At 41.4% G+C, this 21,539-nt stretch overlaps 1 protein-coding gene across 3 annotated transcripts in view; it reads right to left on the reverse strand.

Moving 5' to 3' along the window:
- Positions 1–220: 220 nt before the first annotated feature.
- The window catches only part of LOC140483790 (xanthine dehydrogenase-like), a 173,386-nt gene continuing 152,067 nt past the window's right edge, over positions 221–21,539 (reverse strand). For all 3 annotated transcript variants that reach the window (XM_072582379.1, XM_072582357.1, XM_072582368.1), the window contains exons 28-31: positions 19,810–19,947; positions 14,156–14,303; positions 6,856–7,036; positions 221–1,756 (exon numbers count right to left, since the gene is read on the reverse strand). In XM_072582379.1, the coding sequence (XP_072438480.1) occupies positions 1,689–1,756; positions 6,856–7,036; positions 14,156–14,303; positions 19,810–19,947 (535 nt within the window). In that variant the 3' untranslated portion in view covers positions 221–1,688. The remainder of the gene's footprint in view (positions 1,757–6,855; positions 7,037–14,155; positions 14,304–19,809; positions 19,948–21,539) is intronic.

Raw genomic sequence — 21,539 nt, forward strand, 5'->3', positions numbered from 1 at the left:
AGCACATGATTGAGAAATGTGGAATGACAATACTAACTGGGATGTTTTGAATTAGCTAATTACTATTTTTAAAATTGACCTTAGTCAAAATGAAAAATTGTGCATTGACTATAAATTTACAGATTGATATTCAACCTCAAATCATTAAAAGTATTGTTCTTCTTTTGAAATTAGTAGTGTAGCTAATTCCCATACGTCAGGATCAGACATGACAATAACATTCAGTTATGAACTAGCTTTATTAAAGGAAAGGCAGGCCAAACTTACACATCAATTATAAATTCAAGCATCAATGTACAGAAGAATATGAACTACATACTTCAATGTTGAACATGGACAACAGAGTGCACTTCTCCTCTCATGAGTTTCAGCTTTCTTTGTCTTGTTTCTTGCTCTTCTGCCTGCTCTTTACTCCCTTCTTATCATGGCAACCCCTAATTGGCTTTGTAAGGTTACCACCTAGAGCACATAGATTTCACTGAACAATACTGCTCATCTCTAGTCATAAGTGCGTTCATGTCAACAGCAAACACATTCCTTCTGTGATTCTATTGATCTCACAATTCTAAAAGTAAAATACTATGGATACTGGAAACCTGAAATAAAACAGAAAGCGCTGGAGAATCTCATCAAGTCCAGCAGCATCTGTAGAGTGAGAACGTTTTGAGTCCACGATCCAAAGACAAATCATTTGACTTGAAACATTAATCTGTTTCTCTCTCCACAGATGCTGCCAGACTTGCTTCAGTTGTGCTGGCATAATTTTCTGTCAAAACTTATCTGCATAGCACGAGCTAAACCAGGCATGACCTGCTGAAATGGTCATCCTAATAATGAAAACTTTAAAAAAACTGAAGTCAACTGATTCTTGAAGAGTTCAAATGATGGGGCTTTTGTTATTTTGCTTTGCTAGCTCGCAATATTGTCTTAAAAGGAAAGATTATTGATACTTGTCTGTGAAAATACATGTTTGTGTGCAAGGCCCCATCTTTTTTATCCCATATAGTCTCAGGAAACATTGTCACAAAATAAAGGAGCGTGAATCTAAGACTGAAGCGAGGAGGAATCTTTTTTCTCAGAGGGTTGTGAGTCTTTAGAACTCTTTGCTACAGAGAGCTATGGAGGCAGAGTTCTTGTGCAGATTTAAGGCTGAGATAGATAGATTCTTGAGCTATCAAGGAATCAAGGGTTACAGGAAAAGTGCAGGAATATGGATGTGAGGAATGTTAGATCAGCCATGGTTCCATGGAACGGTGGAGCGGGCTGGCGGGGTGGGGGGAGGGAGTGGAGTGGTGAGAATGACATACTTCTGTTCTTATTTCTAATGGGCTTAATTCTAACCTAATGCAAGCTATGTTTTCTTTTAATATTTCTACGGTTTCTAGCCTGCAGACTATGATAATATGCAAAGAAAGAAATAATTCTTAAAATATTTCCAGATTCTCCCAATCAGCTATCATTTAAGTAGATCTGCAGAAACTCAAATGGCAAACTAACCCTTATTATGTTCATTATGCAGGTTAGAATTTGACACAAGCAATCAATTAGCATAGGATAAACTGTAAAGCACTAAGCAGGATGGATATATAGTTGATATTGTAAGGCATTATCCAATACCATAAAAACACACAAAAAATTCAAAATGATTGGCTTTGTTTAATACGGTTGTATAAGTCGGTAATGGGTTTTCAGATTGAAAAGTTTTTGTAGTCCACGAGGCACTTAGTTTGGATTTCATCGACTATTGCTGGTCCACCTATAAAGAAACACCGGAACAATAAATATCCTGACAAATGTTAGGATTTACTCCAAGAATCACAATCATCTTGTAATTTAAATTAATTTTAAAAGCTTATTCTATGATCTGAAGTTAACAAAGGTTATCAGGACTTGAAACATTCTTGCTGCTGCAATTATAATATTTCCAAATCTTTGGAATTAATTAAATAATCTGTCCACAAACACCAATGACTGCCAATTATTACTGACTACACATGAGCACAAAAATTATACAATAAGAAGATATTTAAAAATTAAAATAAAAGTTTTATTTTGTTTCACAGTTTATTCCTGTGACTCCATATATTGTTTAATTAATATTGTATCATAATTGTTTTGTGTAAATATTTGTTACAATGTTAATGAGACACTTCACTGTTCATGAGCATGCTCCTTGGTGCCAGCAAATGCTGCCTTTATGAAAATACCCTGGTGTACTATAGAACCCGTCGATTGATCTACCTATTTTGGTGTGTGAACTATTTGCAATAGTTTTATTACCCAAGTCATTGGAAACAATTAGCATACAATATCGAGCTGCTCATATAAGCTTGATTGGCCTATTTTTAAATGTCATATTCTTATGAATTTTTTTCATAATGTTTCTATCATTCAAATGGATATCACAAATCTCAACTACCAGATTTGTCACAGCAGAAGAAGAGTTTTCAAAGAGGGTTTTCTCTGTCTATAACCCAATTTACTTGATTGTTTCTACATTTGTAGCCTTTAACCCTACATTACAGAATGGCTTTTCACTATATCACCAGTTAGTTATATTGAGCAAATGTGCCTCCAGTTACCAGGTTTCAGTTCTTCATCCATTTAAAAATAAGAACTGTCTTTGCTCGCTTCAGTTCAGGACACAGTTCTAAAATTTGCGAATGTCACAAAGATACGTACAGAAATTAGAAAAGTGGATGACTTAGGGTTCAGGTTGATGCAGCTACATTGTGTGGTAGATATCCTACAGATTAAATAAATAAAATGGGATGGATTTGGATCTTGAAAATTCCAAGTACATATGAGCCCATGTAGGATTACCTGCTAAGACTAGCAAAAACAGCAGAGAGATCTAGGCAACACACTTTCCACATAATGAAATACCACAACCAATGTCACCAGGTCACATTAGAGAAAACTGAATAGATTGTTTCACTTCAGCAGTTCAATCTAAATGTAGAAATGCAACAATTAGTTTATAACAGCCCATTGTGGAGTAGTGTGTTCTCCAGTTTTGGCTCAATTGTATGGATGTTCTTACCACAATTCATGAGATATTGACATAATTAGTGCTAAAAATAACAACATTTTTAAGATTGCATTATGTTTAATGTTACCAAAGTTTATGTGAATTTTTGCATTAGTTTAAGGAACTTTGTGCAAAAGTAGCCCATACAAGCATAACTGCTCATTCTGGTGATATGAACTAATCAGCATTGAGAGTCAGCTAATTTACTTTTTTTATGCAGGCCTTTGTGCTGTCTCTTTTGAGTACAAAGACATATTAATAGCATTTTGCAAGGTTCCCAATGAATGTTTCAAAAAGAATTGTTCAAGAAATAACAATTATGCTCCAATCTAACTGGAAAAGGATTCTGCACTTGTTTAAAAGTTAATTTCTGCAATTTAAAATCAGATTATATTCACATGGTGAATTGGCACTGTTGTAAAGTACTTAGTTTTTGAGGTGAACCCATTTTCAACTATATTAAAGAAACCTTACCAATGTGCTGCTCTCAAGTATGTTAAGGAATTCTTCAAAAAGCAACAATTTTTCTTTAACAATTACCACTTAGAACATGACCTAATTTTACAGCATCATGCTAATTTTGCTAAATGCAAATGAGTAAATGGGGAACAGGGAGAAGACATCTTTCCTAAACTGGTATCCTAACTTGTCCACAATCCTGAATAGGACCCACACTGCAATAGAAGATAAATAAATGACAGCATACTTCAAGCTAGAGGCACATTCTCCCCAACATTTTTGCAAATATTCAATTTTGATAATGCATTTTATAGCCACCCAATGTGTTTAGGGCAGTAGTGATTCTCTGGATTTATGCAGAATCTGTTTTTTTCTTCTTGCATGCAAGAGGCGAGGAGAGCCTCTGGGCTAGTTGGGACATTGGCTGCTGCACCCTCCTCATCTGCTGCTTCAATACAGCTAAACAGGTACCTCGTTGTACCTGGAGGCTGACTGGAAAATACCATTTGGCTGCCTATAAATGGACCTTCCCTGCTCCTAATCAACCACCCCTACTATCCACTGGATGCCATTGGGTAAACCTGGTGCCAAACTGCTCCAATGCATCCCAGTCCTGTTAGAATGGCTGGAAATAAGATGGAGTCAGAAACTGGCATCTTGGCGGATGTAGCCATTTTTAGTTCCCATTCACTTGCAATTGCAGTCCTGACAGGGGAATTGGAAACCTCACCCCTTCGTGTTAAACTAAGACTTATTAATATATTTTGATTGGGCACAATCTTGAATGATCCATTATTTGCTCTGAAAATCTCATGGATAAGAGGACAAAATATGAAATTAACAGGTAGGTTCAATACCAGAAAATAGTTATTTTGACAAAAAGTCACTGATTTCTGGAATTGATATATTAGTTACGTGCAAGTGTGCATTTACTGCCATTGTCAAAAGATGAGTTCCTGAGAATTATCTCAAGTTATAGAAGGTTTAGATATCTATATCAGTCAGTACAGTCTCCTGGCTTCAAGTCTTGGACAGGACTACCTGTCATTTTCCTGATATTGTCTTAAAGGTTTTCTTAATGTATTTAACTTTGCTCTAATCTTGCATGCTTATGGTGAGGGTGTGGGGTACATTAATGTTAAACACAGGTATTGCTCAAGTCAATTTTGGTGGACAGGTTCTACTTCAAACTCATTTTCCCTGTGTCTATATGCTCCAGACATTGTCTATATCCAATGCTCCTTTCAAAACTCTTTAGATTCTTTTCACCTTGCCCAGCGATTTTTCTAATTTTCAGTTCTTTTTCATGGACCAAATATTTCAGTCCCATTCTTTAAAAATCCCTCAAATGTTGCAACAGCAAATTATCGAATCACTGTAAAACCCAATGACTAAGTAATAAATCTAGACAAATTATGATAGTCAATGATACAGCAGTACATAATTGCTGTGTTACTGCACTAGCAATTGAGAGGCTTGGATTAATGATCTGGCAATGTTGCCAGAATTTTACACAGAAACATCAGCCCACTTCTATTTGGTCAGTTTGCACCACAGCCATTTAATGACTACCATGCTGCTAGTTGACTTTTGGCAGGACTTCTGTCTATATTGGAAAGGGAACCCTAACTCCAGACCTACCAGTCTGGGACACTGTGAATGCTGGGTCACCACTGGAATGATAGGCAGCCTCCAAAGAAGATATGTCATATTAAATTCAGACAGTACCTACTGTGCCATGACAACAGCCTCAAATTTATCACTCGCTCCAATTAACCCCCAAGGAACAAGTAAAATTCTGGCCCATGAGTCACTTTGGCATTAATTTGAAGTACAGCAGGTGAGGTATCTTTATAGCCTGGCCGTAATGTATTCTTCATTCAATATCAGAGAAATAAATTGTCTGGCAATTTTACACACTCTTCGTGTGAGTGCTATGTTCAAATTTTGTTTCCTGTATTATAACAGTGTCTACAAATACAAAGTACATAATGTGGTGCCAAAGTGCTTTGGGACATCCTACTGTCATGAATGACACTATATCAATGCAACTTTTCTTTGTTTAGGTCAAAAGAGCAAAACATTGCAGAATTACGACAGCAAAATTAAGTAGTTAATTAAATCCCAGTTTCTGAGTATGTGCAAATTTATTTTAGCTTTGTTGTCATAACACAAGTGACCGACAGAATATCATGAATATCATGGTTGAAATAAACATGCTTCAATCACATCTTAGTCCTATTGATCATCATCATGTTTGGCACAACATCTTTTAGGTCCTTCCTATGAATTTAGCACCTAAAGTATAGATTTCATGTTTCTCAGTGAGCTGAGAGGTTTAATGGAAAATGCAGTGTCTGCTTACTCCTGTTGTCTACGTGCAACCAATAAAACATCAGGTGGCCAACTAGGAATTGTCTGGAAGGCCCTTGCTCATTTCCAGAACTGCAGTTATTATGAAGACTAATGACTCTCATGTCTGTTTTTAGATGCCATGGTTAATTCAGAGCCTGCGATTTTGACTAATGCAAAAAAAGTAAATCGGTGTTGAATACTTATTATAGCTATTTCCACAGAGAAGTACAAATCAAAAATTAGCATTAATGCATATCTTATGGGTTCTGACAAGCTTGGTGCCAAGGAAATGGTGAGGGTTGGGGAGGCTCTGAGTCTAAGTGGCACTGTAGGCTGGGCATTGTACAGCGAAGGTGTAATGCCATAATCATGGCTTGAATTGTAAAACCTGCTGCTCTGACAATTAGTCTTTCTTATTCATTGAAGGTGCAAAAAAGACAAAAAAAAACCTTGAAAAAAAAAAGATGCTACCTTGCAAAACCTAGGAAATGCAGCATAAACAAAACATTGAAGCAAACAATTGGCTGGATAGTTAACAATTTCAAAATGACGGGCTGAAGGCCGATTTTATGCCCCATATTATCAGGGGTCGGCGTGGCTATGACAGGCTGCTGTCCCGATATGATTGTGCTGACCTTTCCAGGAGTGCAGGAGCAGTGCGTCTGATTTGGGAATGTAGAAAGTAGTCCATAAAATTGGATGCTGCAAACTTAGGTCATTGCTTCAACAATTGTACATAATAATGTGGCTCCGCTAAATGAATTTTATTTAAATTATGTTTTAGAGTATTAACTGACATCACACTCAGTTCTTTGATTTGCAAGTTGAGAGTAGTTGAAATAAATACCTTTATTATTATCACGGTTCCACAAACTTAGATTTGCCAGAAGATCTTATTTTAATCTTAACACTAGCCTGTCTAAAATAAATGGGCTAATTCCAAGATTAAAATAATACTGATCAGTAATTTTACACTGCACCATTTAAATGCACTGACTGATCATACTCACTTAATGGAAAGTAGGAATCGTTCCAAACATCTTGACGTGCTGCCTCAATAGCGTGCTTCACAGCAAATAACGTGGCACAGGACATACACTGGGGAGGTTCACTAGAGGCTTTGGAACGAAGAACACCCATCGGGTTGGGAGCATTCTTTAAAAGCTCAATGTTGAATTTAATTGGTATGCTCTGATAGACAAAACACAAACAATTGTGATCTTACTTAAATGTATATCCCACACAAATTCAGAAAATTTTTTAATACATCTTATCTAGTCCTCAAATTTACTAACCAATATTCATCCTACACTTTTGGTTAACCCACTTTCTAGAAGTGAATACCAGAGTATAGTAACTGTTAGTAGTTCGAACCTACTTAACTGGATGTATCTCAACACAAAGAAAAGCAGACAATTTAGGAAAATTGAAGAAAGGAAGAAATGGATTTTTACCCTAGTTCTTTTTCATTCTTACCAACCTAAGTAAACCTTCCTTATATGTGAACCTTGTAAATACTGACAGGCTACTAAATCTCAGAGGGGGAGAGTAAAACAAAAAGCTTAATCCTGTTTTACCGATCAGTGAATAAGGCTGAGAATGCTGACTGAACTTCCGTTTCTAAATCAGCTACTTTAACTCAGATCAACAATCAGACCTGAGACCTTCCTGATCAATGTGTTTAACATCATACCATGCCGTCCACCTACCCTGGAGGTGATCGGAAAACAGCAATTCTAAAATTAAGGGTAGTTTAGACAAGATCAGAAAAGTGATTTCAAGAATTTAATTTAAAACACAATAGACATAATTTCAAACTTGGCATTAATACATTCAGGCCTGGGACAACTGTACAAGGCTGACATAAGTTTGTTTAAGTCGAGAGTGTGGTGCTGGAAAAGCAAGCAAGAGAATCGACGTTTCGAGCAAGAGTCCTTCTTTCCTGATGAAGGGTTTATGCACAAAACCTCGACTCTCCTGCTCCTCAGATGCTGCCTGACCTGCTGTGCTTTTCCAGCACCACACTCTCCACTCGGATCTGTAGTCCACACTTTTTTCACGAGTTTATCTAATTTTGCATTCAGTCAGTTTTCAGCCCAGATTGAGTGTGATGATGGGCACTGGTCTAGGAACAAAGGGGGAGACAATGACTTACAGCTCTGCCTCTTCAGGGTTGAAGTATTGGATTGGAGGAATGACTTGAATACTACTGAATAAAATGGCACATCTCACAGGACTTCTATTCTCATATGCTGCTAGTATTAATGCAACAAAAGACAGTGTGCTTATTTTGGAGGGCAACAGTATGTTCCCCAAAGAACTATATTCTGCTTTCCATAGAGATGCCAGCCTATCAAAGGAAAAGTAAGGGCATTGGAATAGATGAGGAGATAAAGCTTGTTTCAAGTGGCTCGCTAAGGTATCCTTTTTCAGAACTTGCACTCACCCTAATGCATGTTTCCCATTGCATAAGACCATGTTCTCTTTTTTAGACCAAAATTTGAAATGGAAGTTGGACTCCAGAATAATGTAAAAAAGGGAGAGATTTACAAATTGAAAATCAAGTGTTGTATATGGCTGAGCTGAATAATACAATAGACTGAAAGTAAAAAATGCTGGAGATCACAGCGAGTCAGGCAGCATCCCTGGAGATGCAAGGGAAGGGATAGTTCATGACTAAATAGCATCGAGAATCTTTTGAGTTAAAGACCTCCTGCCTGACAACAGCCCTCTGATTGGTTGTGCTGCACAGTATTAAAACTATTAATGCCAAAGGGAGAAATATCCAGAGCCTGCAAACAGAGAACATGTAGTTCGCTGATTTCTCTCTTTATGTGGGAAAACAGCAGTAAAACCAAAAAAGCTTAAAAAGAATTAATTATAAAACTAAGTTCCCCTGATCAACCACCAAATCAAAGAACGACGATCGTCCTATAGTAAACAGCATATTACTACTACTACTACCATAAATCAAAAGGAATACGAGAAAATAACGTTCCACTTTGTTGGTTAAGATTTTTGATCTTCAGAAGTTTGTTTATCCTGCTTATATTCTTTTTGCACCTGTACTTTAGATTTTGAACAGTTTGGCTTTGGACTGTCTTAATTGTGATTGAGTTGTATGTGTATTTGGGTTCTTGAAAGGGCATAGAATTGGAAATTCTCTCTTTTCACTGCTCTTTTTAAAGTTGTGTGTTACAGTAAAAAGAGTTTTTCCTGGTTAATGATGAAACATGGCGCAAACTGCTTTTATCCGGAATAATGGTCAGTCAGGTAAATTGGTTGCTTTGGCAGACTCATTGGAACATTATACATTTATACATTTTGTGATGCCTGTGGAACAATAGAACATGATCATTGGTGTACTTTTCCCACTTAGGTGGTGACACAACACTTCCTACAAAATTTCTTGCATTAAGGCTGCATGCTAACATTTTAGGAAACGGCTCTTTCAAAGTTTCACACCCTGCCCCGCCAAAGAGTGGCATGGGTGCGTTCACTAATGCATTTAACTCCAGGGAACTTAAAGCGCAAAAAGAGAATTGTATGACTCCATTCTGCCACTAGGTTTTCAGGAGGACAAGAAAGTGCTTTCTCTTGGTTCTGACCACCTGTTTCACTCCATGGCAGTGCTCACAATAACCAGACTTCCACTTACCTCTGATTATCACAAGATCCTTTGATGGCCATGTCAAAATTCTGGATTTCCTCCCTCCAGCAGTATAGGGGTAATTTCACTATTTCTAATATTAGAATGGTTTTGGTGGTATTGCATGAAAATTGTATGAATGAAACCAAAACACTTCTTTCCTGGCCTACTTGTTAATAAACAAAACAAAATACATATTTACATGGTTATGAAAATCACACTGATATAACCACACAGGGACTGGTATCCTGTCACCAAGTCACCCTTTACTTACTAGTGCACAGTACAGTGGCTGTGTAGCAGCCAGCTCAGAGTAGTGTCCTGAACTGCGGAGGTTCTAAATCCCCTGGTTATTATTTGTTAGCCAAGTTCACTCTCTGGCCCCAGTTAACAACCCCAATCAATGATCTCACAGTCAATGAGATCCACCTGGTTCCAATCACTACATTCTCCTCCCTCAATCTGAGGCTGTAGGCCTGGTCTTTCTCTCGTAGATTTTTCTGCGATAATTTTGCCCCAGATCTGGTTCCGCTGATTTGGACTCAGATACGGGTGGCATATACTGGACCATAACCTGTCTTTTGCTTCTGGAGCATCTCAGGACCGTTTCCTCCTCTTCTTCCAATGGTAATGGTATTGAGGTTGCATCCATCTCAAACCCTGAGGTTTCCTCAACACTAGATGGAGAGGGAGAACCTACAATTTCTGACAGGCCTCCTGGCTATTCTGAGGGGCCAGTTATGTTTTGCTCCTGGGTAAAAACAAGGACTGCAGATGCTGGAAACCAGAATCTGCATTAGTGGTGCTGGAAAAGCACAGCAGTTCAGGCAGCATCCGAGGAGCAGTAAAATCGACATTTCGGACAAAAGCCCTTCGTCAGAAATGAAGGGCTTTTGCCTGAAACGTTGATTTTACTGCTCCTTGGATGCCGCCTGTACTACTGTGCTTTTCCAGCACCACTAATCCATGTTTTGTTCCTATCCTGTTTGTGAGGTAACAGCTTTTATGTGATCCACATGCTTGTTCAGGACCGCCTCACCTACTCAAACTTTATAAGTCACAGGACCTGACTTTGCATCAACCTTGCCTCATCCCCATACAGGGCTATTCCCATGCTTCTGGCACCAAACGTTGTCCCCTGAATTAAATTGTCTTTCTCTCGCTTAGAGGAGGCACTTGTCCAGCATTGACATTCCTGCTGTTTTGCCCTCCCCCTGCAGGTGAGGGAATATCAGGTTTCAACTGGTGCAGAGATTGCTGGAGCTATCCCTGTTGTTGCGTGTGGGATGGTCCTATAATCAAACAAGAACTGGGACAATTTGGTATCAAGTGATGCTGTAGACTGCTTTTTCAAGTAAGCCTTCGATGTTTGGATGGCTCTTTTCACCAGACCATTGGATGATGGATGGTATGGAGCTATCTGTATATACCAAATGCCATTCGACTTTAGGAAATACCCTGCTAGTAAATGATGTCTCATTGTCCATGATTAATACTTCCAGGGGTCTGTGTATCACGAACGATGCCCACAGCTCATTTGTCATCCCTGAGTTTACAAACAGACTTAATGCTCATCCAGCCACTTTCAGTTGGCATCCACAATGACCAGGGACATTGAGCCCATGAAAGGACTCACATAGATGACAGGTAATCAAGTCCAGGGTTCACTTGGCCAATCCCACTCTCGACGTCACTGAAATAACTGTATAGAGGCCGGTATCCCGACACCAAGTCACCATTTATTTCCTTCCGCACAGTACACTGGCTGTGGCCATGCCCCTGAACTGAAGAGATTCTAAATCCCTGGTTTGTATTTTTGTTTTCCTGGTTAAATTCTCTTTTGTCCAAAAATTCACATTAAGTCACAGTATCACAGATACAGAACATACATCAAAACAAATCACCGAAAAGCGGAGACAAAGAATATCTTTTAGAAGACTTCTCAGCTTAAACAGCAAACTCAAAAGTCCACACAACTTTATAGCATTGCAAACACGACACATGGCAAAATACATAAAACACTGTGGAAAAGCATATTGCATTTTAAACAATAAGCTCAGAGTCCACAAAAAGTTACAGTATCTCAAACATGACTCATGGCAAAGTCACTTTGCATCAGACAATTTGCTGAAGAGCAGAGAAGTTAAGTAGAATATTGTATAGAAACACATCTTATATCAAACAGTAGTAAAAAAAATTCTTCTCAGATAAATACAAATTCCCCAGAAATATCAGTCAGCCTACATACAGGCCGACTCTCAGTCGAGTCAACTCTACACAGGAATACACAGAAGCACAGTAACCACACAAGACACAGTCCAAACATGAAGACAAAGTCCACTCACGAAGGTAGAGTCTACATATGAAGGCAGAGCCCACACAGAAATATGGTCCTTACAAGGAAGGTCAATCGACCTGCAAGGACACGGTCCACTGGAGAGGCAAGGTACACACACAAAGGTTCAATCCACATACAAGGATTCAGTTTGGGTCGCACATATTGAAACAGCAGTACAGAGGCTGGATCCTGTCACCAAATCATCCTTCAATTCAATCGTTCACACAGTACACTGGCTGTGACCAGCCAGTCCAAAACTCAGTTCTCAAAAGCAGCTGTGAGCAGTCAGGTTGGAGTCAGTCCCCTGAACTGAGGAGATTCTAAATCCCCATTTATATTTTTTTCTCCCCCAAATACTGAGCAGTAGTGCTTATTTTTCCCCAGCACCCATATTGTATGAGCAGGTGTACGACACAGTAAATGAACAATGAGTGCATAAATCTTCATTCATTTTCCACAACCAGGAAGAAAGGAAACACCCAAGTGGCCAGTGACAAGCAGTGCCCTTCTCATCAAAGGGCATCCCCCTGTTTATGTTGGTCAACAAGGGCTTCCTGATAACAACCCCAATCAAGGATCTTGTAGTCATCAAAATTTACCTGGTTCCAATCACTACACACGATATTTATTTTCTATTTTAGTTGCTATTAAATATATGACACTATATTTTTGAAGCTTCCTCACCGTTTCTTGCAATAAACAGTTGCCATACTTCAAAAAGCCTTCCTTGGATGAAAAAAATCTGGAGATTTTCTGATGTACTAAGTCTTTACCTTCTATCCATAATCCATACATAATTTTATAGTCACGAGTAAGTTGTAGCAGTTGTAACATATAAGTTATAACAGTTTTCCAACTTCCCTACATATGTGCAGGTTATTAATGTCGCTGTATTGCGGACTTAGAGGACTTCTCAATTTTAAACTAAGATACCAGTCTTTATGAGACTAAAAGGCTTAACTGGAAATGTGAATTAATTACCCACTGAAGGAATTGGAAAAAGATTGAAATCAATAATAGAAGCAGAAGTGAAAATAAAAGCAAAATACTGCAGATGCTGGAAATCTGATAAAAACAGAAAGTGGGGGGTGGGGGGGTGGTAAAGCCCAGTAAGTCTTGCAGCATCGGTGGAGAGAGAAACAGAGTTAAAATTGTTTCTATTTTAAGTTGAGTCAGCATTTCATGCCAGTCTCCATATTCTGCTGCTATTTATATTGGTCAGGCTAATTACTTATTTGACTCTATAAAATAGGATTAGAGTTGTTTTTGACAGCATGGACATGTTAGGCTGAAAGGAATTTTTCTGTGCTTTAGACCTTTGTGACGCTAAACCAGGCATGACCTGGTAAGATGGGAATCCTAATAACGAAAATCTATAAATTGAAATAATTTAGAGGTAAGTTTTGAATATTTCAAATGATTGGGCTCTAGCTATTTCTTTTAGCAGCTTATTCCAAATTGTTGGTACACCGTTTTAGAAATAAATGGTCTTTGTATTTTATATGGCTGCCTGTCTCCTGTGTTGTCAAAACTGGACAACGTCAGGTACTTATTTCTGTCAATTCTGACCAGTCTATTTTATGTTTTATGGAACATAGACAGTCCACTTAACCCCTCCTTTGCTATAGTGATTCCTATTTCAATTTTCTTTATCAAGGATGTGACATTAACATATTTCCCAAACTGATTCACTTTGAATTATTGGATCATCTTTGGATTGCTTCAATCTTATTCATACCCCTCATCATATAAGGATCCCAGACGCAATTTATATTTTCTAGGATTGGACAAACAAGTGTTTGGTAAGCTTTAACTTTGATGTTTTTTTGTTTGAGAGAACCTTTGGAGTAGAAAAATCCTATTCAATGTGAAAGGTACCGTTATGCTGGTTATTTAAGAGTGACACGCTGCAATGAAAAGCTGCTATAAATGCTAGATGTTGTGCTCTTAACTGGATTTAATGCATGCTCGGGGAGGGAGTGTGTCTAGTTATGACTGTATGAATGTAAATAATGGATGTTTATTTTCCAGCAATAAGATGGGTATAAAACCAAGACTTTCACAAAGCCAAAGGTAAAATTTGCAATAGAACACCAAGCAAGATGCTTTGTTTCCCAAAGAAGAGTTGGATAAATCTCCATTTGTAAAAATCATTGTATTTAAATGCTAATACAATAGGGTTTTCTGAAAATTATAAACAATGTTAATTTTTACTTCAGTAGACAATAGAATTAAAGCAGAATTCCAGTGAAAGTTCAAAAGGCTGTGCCTTCAATGCACTAGATTTTCAGAAACATTCTGCTTTCTTCGGTTCACAACCTACCTTGCTGAATGGTGGTTTGTAATCCAATGTCCCTGCATTCAGTACCTCTCCAGTCTTGAGGTCATAGATCATCTTCTCCATCAGCCAATATCCCATGCCCATGACAAAAGCACCCTCAATTTGTCCAATATCAATGCTAGGGTTCAAGCTGCAGGTAATAAAGAGAAGAAAAATGACAGCCGCCTCAAAAACAGGTTACTAATTTAATTCTGGATGTAAGTTTGCTCGTTGAGCTGGAAGGTTCATTTTCAGATGTTTCATCACCGTATTAGGCAACATCATCAGTGAGCGTCTGGTGAAGTGCTGGTGTTATGTCCCACTTTCTATTTATGTGTTTATGTGTCACTACATTAGACAAACAGGCAGAAAACTAGCCACCAGGATACATGAACATCAATGAGCCACAAAAAGACACGTCCCTCTCTCACTATTTTCCTTACATACAGATGAGGAAGGCCTCCACTTTGACTGGGACAACACATCTATCCTAGGACAAGCCAAACAGAGACATGCACGAGAGTTCCTAGAAGCACAGCATTCCAACCTCAACTGTATCAGCAAGCACATTGACTCAGACTCCAGATACCACCCTCTGAGAAAAAGAACAGGAAGTGACATCAACACAGGGAATGACATCACCCACCGGGGAAACCTAAAGACAAATAGAAAGCAGGACATATCATCGGCGCTTCACTGGATGCTCACTGACAATGTTACCTAGTATGGTGACAAAATGTCTGAAAACGAACCTTCCAGCTCAGCGAGCAAACCCACATTCAGAACCTCAACCTGAGCTACAAATCTTCTCAAAGCTCACTATTAATTTAGTTACATATCCTTACTGTTTGTGGCATCTTGCAACACATCATTCTGGCTGCACTTCTTTCATCATGACATCATAGGAAATAATCTTATTAGAAAGTAAGGTGAGTGGTGCTTCTTAAAAGTTAACCTTTTCTGAATAACATTGCTGCTGATGACAGTACTAATGTTACTGGCAACAGCTCAGAACATGATGAGCTGATTTGGGATACACTGTGGACATGGATTTTATGTCTCCATCAATATCAGAATGGGGGATGAGTAATGTGCTGGGAAATGATGGGCAAGACATAATTCCAGGATTCGTAACCCTGTTCCCAATGTGTAGGACCTTTATGGCTCTTGGTTATGGGGACAGGTTGTGAGCGAACTTTGCCTTCCATTCAATGGGACACAGTGAAAGAGGAGGTAATTTCTGACACCTTGAAACATTTATAATTGATAAAGTGGAGATATCGGAATAGATCAACTGTACTAAGACTCATAAGCTGATGCCAGAGTTGTATGCCTTTTCATCAATCCTGAGGGCTGGGTCATAGACTTCCATTGGATTGGCTCATGCTTATGCACAAAGAGTTGAAGTGTTTTGCTGTTGTCCTTTGGGAGCATGATTGACCAGGAGACTGCCTGCCATCGACTATCTGAGAAGCATATACATTGACAATTAACCATGTAGCCATTGCAAGTGCACCTGCCATGGGCAACTAGTCCTGGCATGGGACTCAAACCTGGAGCTTCCAGCCCAAAGGTAGGGATACTGCCACTGCAGCACAAGACCTCATTATCAGCGGATGAGAGAATTTTCAATGTTACACCTATGTTCAACAAAAGACTGTAAAGACTATCCCCTCGGCTATAGACTAGGCAGTTAACTTTGGGTTAGTGGTGCTGGAAGAGCACAGCAGTTCAGGCAGCATCCGAGGAGCAGTAAAATCGACGTTTCGGGCAAAAACCCTTCATCAGGAATAAAGGCAGTGAGCCTGAAGTGTGGAGAGATAAGCTAGAGGAGGGTGGGGGTGGGGAGAAAGTAGCATAGAGTACAATAGGTGAGTGGGGGAGGGGATGAAGGTGATAGGTCGGGGGCGGGGGGAGGGTGGAGTAGATAGGTGGAAAAGAAGTTAGGCAGGTAGGACAGGTCATGGGGACAGTGCTGAGCTGGAAGTTTGGAACTGGGGTGAGGTGGGGGAAGGGGAAATGAGGAAACTGTTGAAATCCACATTGATGCCCTGGGGTTAAAGTGTTCCGAGGCGGAAGATGTGGCGTTCTTCCTCCAGGCGTCTGGTGGTGACGGTTTGGCGGTGAAGGAGGCCCAGGACCTCCATGTCCTCAGCAGAGTGGGAGGAGGAGTTGAAATGTTGGGTCACAGGGTGGTGTGGTTGATTGGTGTGGGTGTCCCAGAGATGTTCCCTAAAGTGTTCTGCTAGGAGGCGTCCAGTCTCCCCAATGTAGAGGAGACTGCATCGAGAGCAATGGATACAATAAATGATACTGGTGGATGTGCAGGTAAAACTTTGATGGATGTGGAAGGCTCCTTTAGGGCCTTGGATGGAGGTGAGGGAGGAGGTGTGGGCACAGGTTTTGCAGTTCTTGCGGTGGCAGGGGAAGGTGCCAGGATGGGAGGGTGGGTTGTAGGGGGGCGTGGACCTGACCAGGTAGTCACAGAGGGAACAGTCATTGCGGAAGGCAGAAAGGGGTGGGGAGGGAAATATATCCCTGGTGGTGGGGTCTGTTTGGAGGTGGCGGAAATGTTGGCGGGTGATTTGGTTTATGCGAAGGTTGGTAGGGTGGAAGGTGAGCACCAGGGGCGTTCTGTCCTTGTTACGGTTGGAGAGGTGGGGTCTGAGGGCGGAGGTGCGGGATGTGGACGAGATGCGTTGGAGGGCATCTTTAACCACATGGGAAGGGAAATTGCGGTCTGTAAAGAAGGAGGCCAACTGGTCCTCCTGGGAGCAGATACGGCGGAGGTGGAGGAATTGGGAATACGGGATGGCATTTTTGCAGGAGGTAGGGTGGGAAGAGGTGTAATCCAGGTAGCTGTGGGAGTCGGTGGGTTTATAAAAAATGTCAGTGTCAAGTCTGATGGCTTGATGGTGAGGTTGGGATTGGAGCAGAGGGATTGGAGGGCTGCGCATTGTGAGGGTGAGAGGTTGGAGTGTGGGAGGGGGGTCGACAGGTTGAGGCAGATAATGTCCCGGCAGCAGTTGGAAATGAAGAGGTCGAGGGCAGGTAATAGGCCAGCACAGGGTGTCCAGGTGGATGCAGTGTGTTGGATGTGGGCGAAGGGGTCCTTAGAAGGTGGGTGGGAGTCCTGATTGTGAAAGTAAGCTCGGAGACGGAGGCGGCGGAAGAAGTGTTCGATGTCACGACGTGTATTAAATTCATTGATGCGTGGACGGAGGGGGATGAAGGTGAGTCCTTTGCTGAGAATTGATCATTCGTCCTCAGTGAGGGGAAGGTCTGGAGGGATGGTGAAAACTTGGCAGGGCCGGGAGCTGGGATCTGGTGTGGGTGAGGAGCTGGGAGTGGGGACGGAGCCAGTAATTGAAGTGAGTGTGATGGTGGGGGAATGGGGGTGGAGTCATGAGCAGGGGTGGTGTTCCCCTCAGGGTTCTGGGGGCCGGAAATGGTGACAGTGGGATCTGTGGGGGTCGTGTCAGCAGAATGCAGGTGAGTGGCGTTGGTGGGGGCGGAAGTAGTGGCAGACATGGCAGTAGGGGTGGCGGAAGTTACTGAGCGTGTGACATCAGCGATGATGTGAGGGGCGGAAGTGATGTCACGTGTGATGCTTGAGGAATTGTGAGGGGCGGAAGTGGTTGTGGGAGTGGCCGTGATGGGTGCGGAAGTGACATCATCAATCCGCGTGGGGGGTGGCAGCTGCACCAGCCACATGGCTAATGGCATCTGAGCAGTTTCAGATGCCGAGGAAATCTTCTGAAATGTTTGAGGAACGCTGATTATGGAGGTGGGTAGATAAAAGTTTTTGATGTTTGAGATGGAGTTGAAATACTGTTTGTTGAGAGTATGAATTCTCTTGAGGATATAGTACAGAGTGGGTCCTTTGCAATTCTGAGAGAGTGTGGCCCTCAACTGAGGCAGGGCTGACTGTAGAGAGGTTAGGTGCTGGTGTATTGCTGCAAGCGTGGAGCGGAGGATCTTGAAGGAGAACTGTTGCTGGTGTTTTTGAATCTGTAGTCTGTACTGTTTGTCCTGTTCGGGTCCGAACTCTGCTGGTTTAAAGGTGGTCCGGAGTTTGTGTGGGATGAGTTGTGTACAGAGGCAGGCACTGAGGAAGCAAATGTGGCTGTGGTAGCGAGTTTGTTTCAGGACATGGTTGAAGAGCTTCAGGACAGAGGAAATGACCTGGGAGCTGCAGTGGGAGAGGGACTCCCTGAGATTCTTGTAGAGAGAGGAGGAAATCTTCTTCAAGGCAGGCATCCTTGCAAGAGGATTCACAGTAGGGTTAAAATCAACGAGGTAAAAACAATGACTGCAGATACTGGAAACCAGATTCTGGATTAGTGGTGCTGGAAGAGCACAGCAGTTCAGGCAGCATCCAAGGAGCTTCAAAATTGACGTTTCAGGCAAAAACCCTTCATAAGGAATAAAGGCAGAGAGCCTGAAGCGTGGAGAGATAAGCAAAAGGAGAGTGGGGGTGGGGAGAAAGTAGCATAGAGTACAATGGGTGAGTGGGGGAGGGGATGAAGGTGATTGGTCGGGGGCGGGGAGAGGGTAGAGTAGATAGGTGGAAAAGAAGATAGGCAGGTAGGACAGGTCATGGGGACAGTGCTGAGCTGGAAGTTTGAAACGAGGGTGAGGTGGGGGAAGGGGAAATGAGGAAACTGTTGAAGTCCACATTGATGCCCTGGGGTTGAAGTGTTCCAAGGCGGAAGATGAGGCGTTCTTCCTCCAGGCGTCTGGTGCTGAGGGAGCGTCGGTGAAGGAGGCCCAGGACCTCCATGTCCTCGGATGTGGGAGGGGGAGTTGAAATGTTGGGTCACAGGGCGGTGTGGTTGATTGGTGCGGGTGTCCCGGAGATGTTCCCTAAAGCACTCTGCTAGGATGCGTCCAGTCTAGTTAACTTTGGGAGTGAGAATGAGGCAAAAAACAATAATTCAAGACAAATGGACAAATGCTGATTAATAAGTAAAGCCAGCACCAATTTGCTAAAAGAAAATTGTGTTTAATTAACTTGTTTGAGCTTGTTGGGTTGGCGAGGGTAATACTTTTGGTGCAGTTTACATGAAATTTCAAAAAAGGACTTTGGTAAAGTGTTGCACAACAGACCTGTGAGACCAATGGCATGGAAGGCACAGCCACAAAATTGGCTGAGTCACAGTAAACAGAAAGTATTGGCTAATTCTTGTTTTTTTGGACTGGAGGAAGGTTTACAGTAGAATATCCCAGGGATCAGTGAATGAAGCCCTTGCGCTTCCTAAAATATACTGCTAACCTACACTTTATTATACAGGGCACAACTGATGTTCTAATAACCTTGGTTGAATTATATTTTCAATAAGTCTCCTATTTCTAGGAATGTCTAAATGGAAAATCACAACCATTGATTTCCAAAATCGTCTGCAGCTGACACTGTCATGCAAAATACTAACATTGTTACTCCTGTATTGCTTTGGAAGCAGTGGAAGGATTGCAGAGCAAATTCCTGGCTCCTAATTTCCATACGGAAAATGAAAATCAGACCCTCAAGGAGAGGATTACTCAGGGTGCTTGATTGGCAGGAGGAGTAAAGGAAGTTGAAAGAGGGTAAGCTGAAGGAAGGTGTTGCGAGGAGTGGAGAGAGAAGGCTGTAAGATGGAGCTTTAGGAAGTAAGTACCTTTCACCGCAGTCAAAGAGTATGTCCACTTGATTAATCTGGTTCTCGCCAGTCAGGACGTCAAGTTCAGCCTCTGCCACAGTCACTCCATATGAATTATATTGAGGGACACCTACGTTGCTTGGATCACAAGACACCCTGCACAAACGCATAACAGAGTGATTAATGATTGCACTTCATTTTTTTCAAAAAATATACTGCAAAGTGGATGTTTTGGATAATTATATGTACAATGGTTAAAAAAATACAATAAATAGTCCTGCTTTTGATATTAAAAATGGGAAAATATATTGACCCACCATTGAAGAAAAGGAGAAATAGGGTAGAATCTAATAAGGGTTTTACCCCATTTTTTACACTTTTAACAAGCAGTGTGATGTGTTTGTCCCCGGGCAATGGCAAATAGCCAATTGATTAGCATTAACAGTTGTTGATGAAGGGCTTTCCAGATGAAGGCCTTTTGCCCGAAACATCAATTTTCCTGCTCCTCGGATGCTGTCTGACTTGCTGTGCTTTTCCAGTACCACACTCTCGACATTAACACTTGCCGACAGCTCAACTCACTTCTTTCCGACCTCTACAAACAAACTAGCTGTTGGGAAAACCTGACATAGAATCCAGACAAAATGGGTAGATGGAGATGCATGCACGTGTCTCGTGTGATGACTGGGAGTTGTGAAGTGTGTGAGGTTCATGATAGGGACACCTAGGAAACAGTGGGTGATGTTTAACGTTTGAGCAGCATGTTAATGCTGAGGCTGAAAGCAGTGACAGAGCACCACTCACTTTCATAACAGTTATGAAACATGCAAAATACAGAGGAACCTCAATTATCTGGCATTCAAGTATCCGAATTTTGGATTATCCAAACAAGGTCACAAGGTCCCGATGCACAGCTAAACTATGTTATCCGGCATTTGATTCAATTAACTAGACAAAATTCTCCCCGCTTGTGGTCTTTGGATACTCGAGGTTTCCTCATAATGGGCAGGATAAGTGAACCTCATCTGAGGGAGGGGTCCGTATCTGTAGGCAGTCACTGGATATTATGGATAAGAACATTGGACATGAACACATGATATGTTGGTGACACAGATCTGTGGGGAGCCTACAGCCTGGCCATTCTGTAACACTGACCCTCTTTGAGTGCTGCACTGCCAAAGTGACATCACAATAGGGAAAGTAATGTTCCTGTGCACAAAGCCACCTGAACAGCTAGGAATGGTGAAGGAGAGGAGGGCACTGGGGTCAGAGTGAACCAACGCCATGCCAACGCATTGCCACTTCTGCTCCTACATGATATAATTAGTGTAAATCACAGACCTACAGCCATTTTGCATGCCCAAGGAGTGATGCCACAGGGTGCAATGGCCACCTAGGCCTTATACAGAGACATGACAACCACAAAGGTGAAAAACAAGCATTTTGATAGAAAACAAACTATTTCCATTGCATCCTCAGCTCTGACCCCCACATGCCCTCCATATAGTTTCCTTGTCCTCTTCTTCCCTTTGTGCCACAGTAAGCTATCCTATTCTGCAGGTGGGGTGGAGGAAGCCTGCTCTGTTGTGGAGCTCACTGACCCAGGAAATTTGCTCAGGTGAACCCAGGGGTATTTGTGTCTGAACAGGACAGACATGCCGAAAGTCTTCTTGCCAGAGTCTTGGCCTGAACTTCCAAGGATTGGAGAGGCTGAGATCTCAGTCACCTCCGCAGTGCTCTGATTAGAA

Source organism: Chiloscyllium punctatum, chromosome 2, assembly GCF_047496795.1.
Source record: "Chiloscyllium punctatum isolate Juve2018m chromosome 2, sChiPun1.3, whole genome shotgun sequence".
Taxonomy (NCBI): Eukaryota; Metazoa; Chordata; class Chondrichthyes; order Orectolobiformes; family Hemiscylliidae; genus Chiloscyllium; species Chiloscyllium punctatum.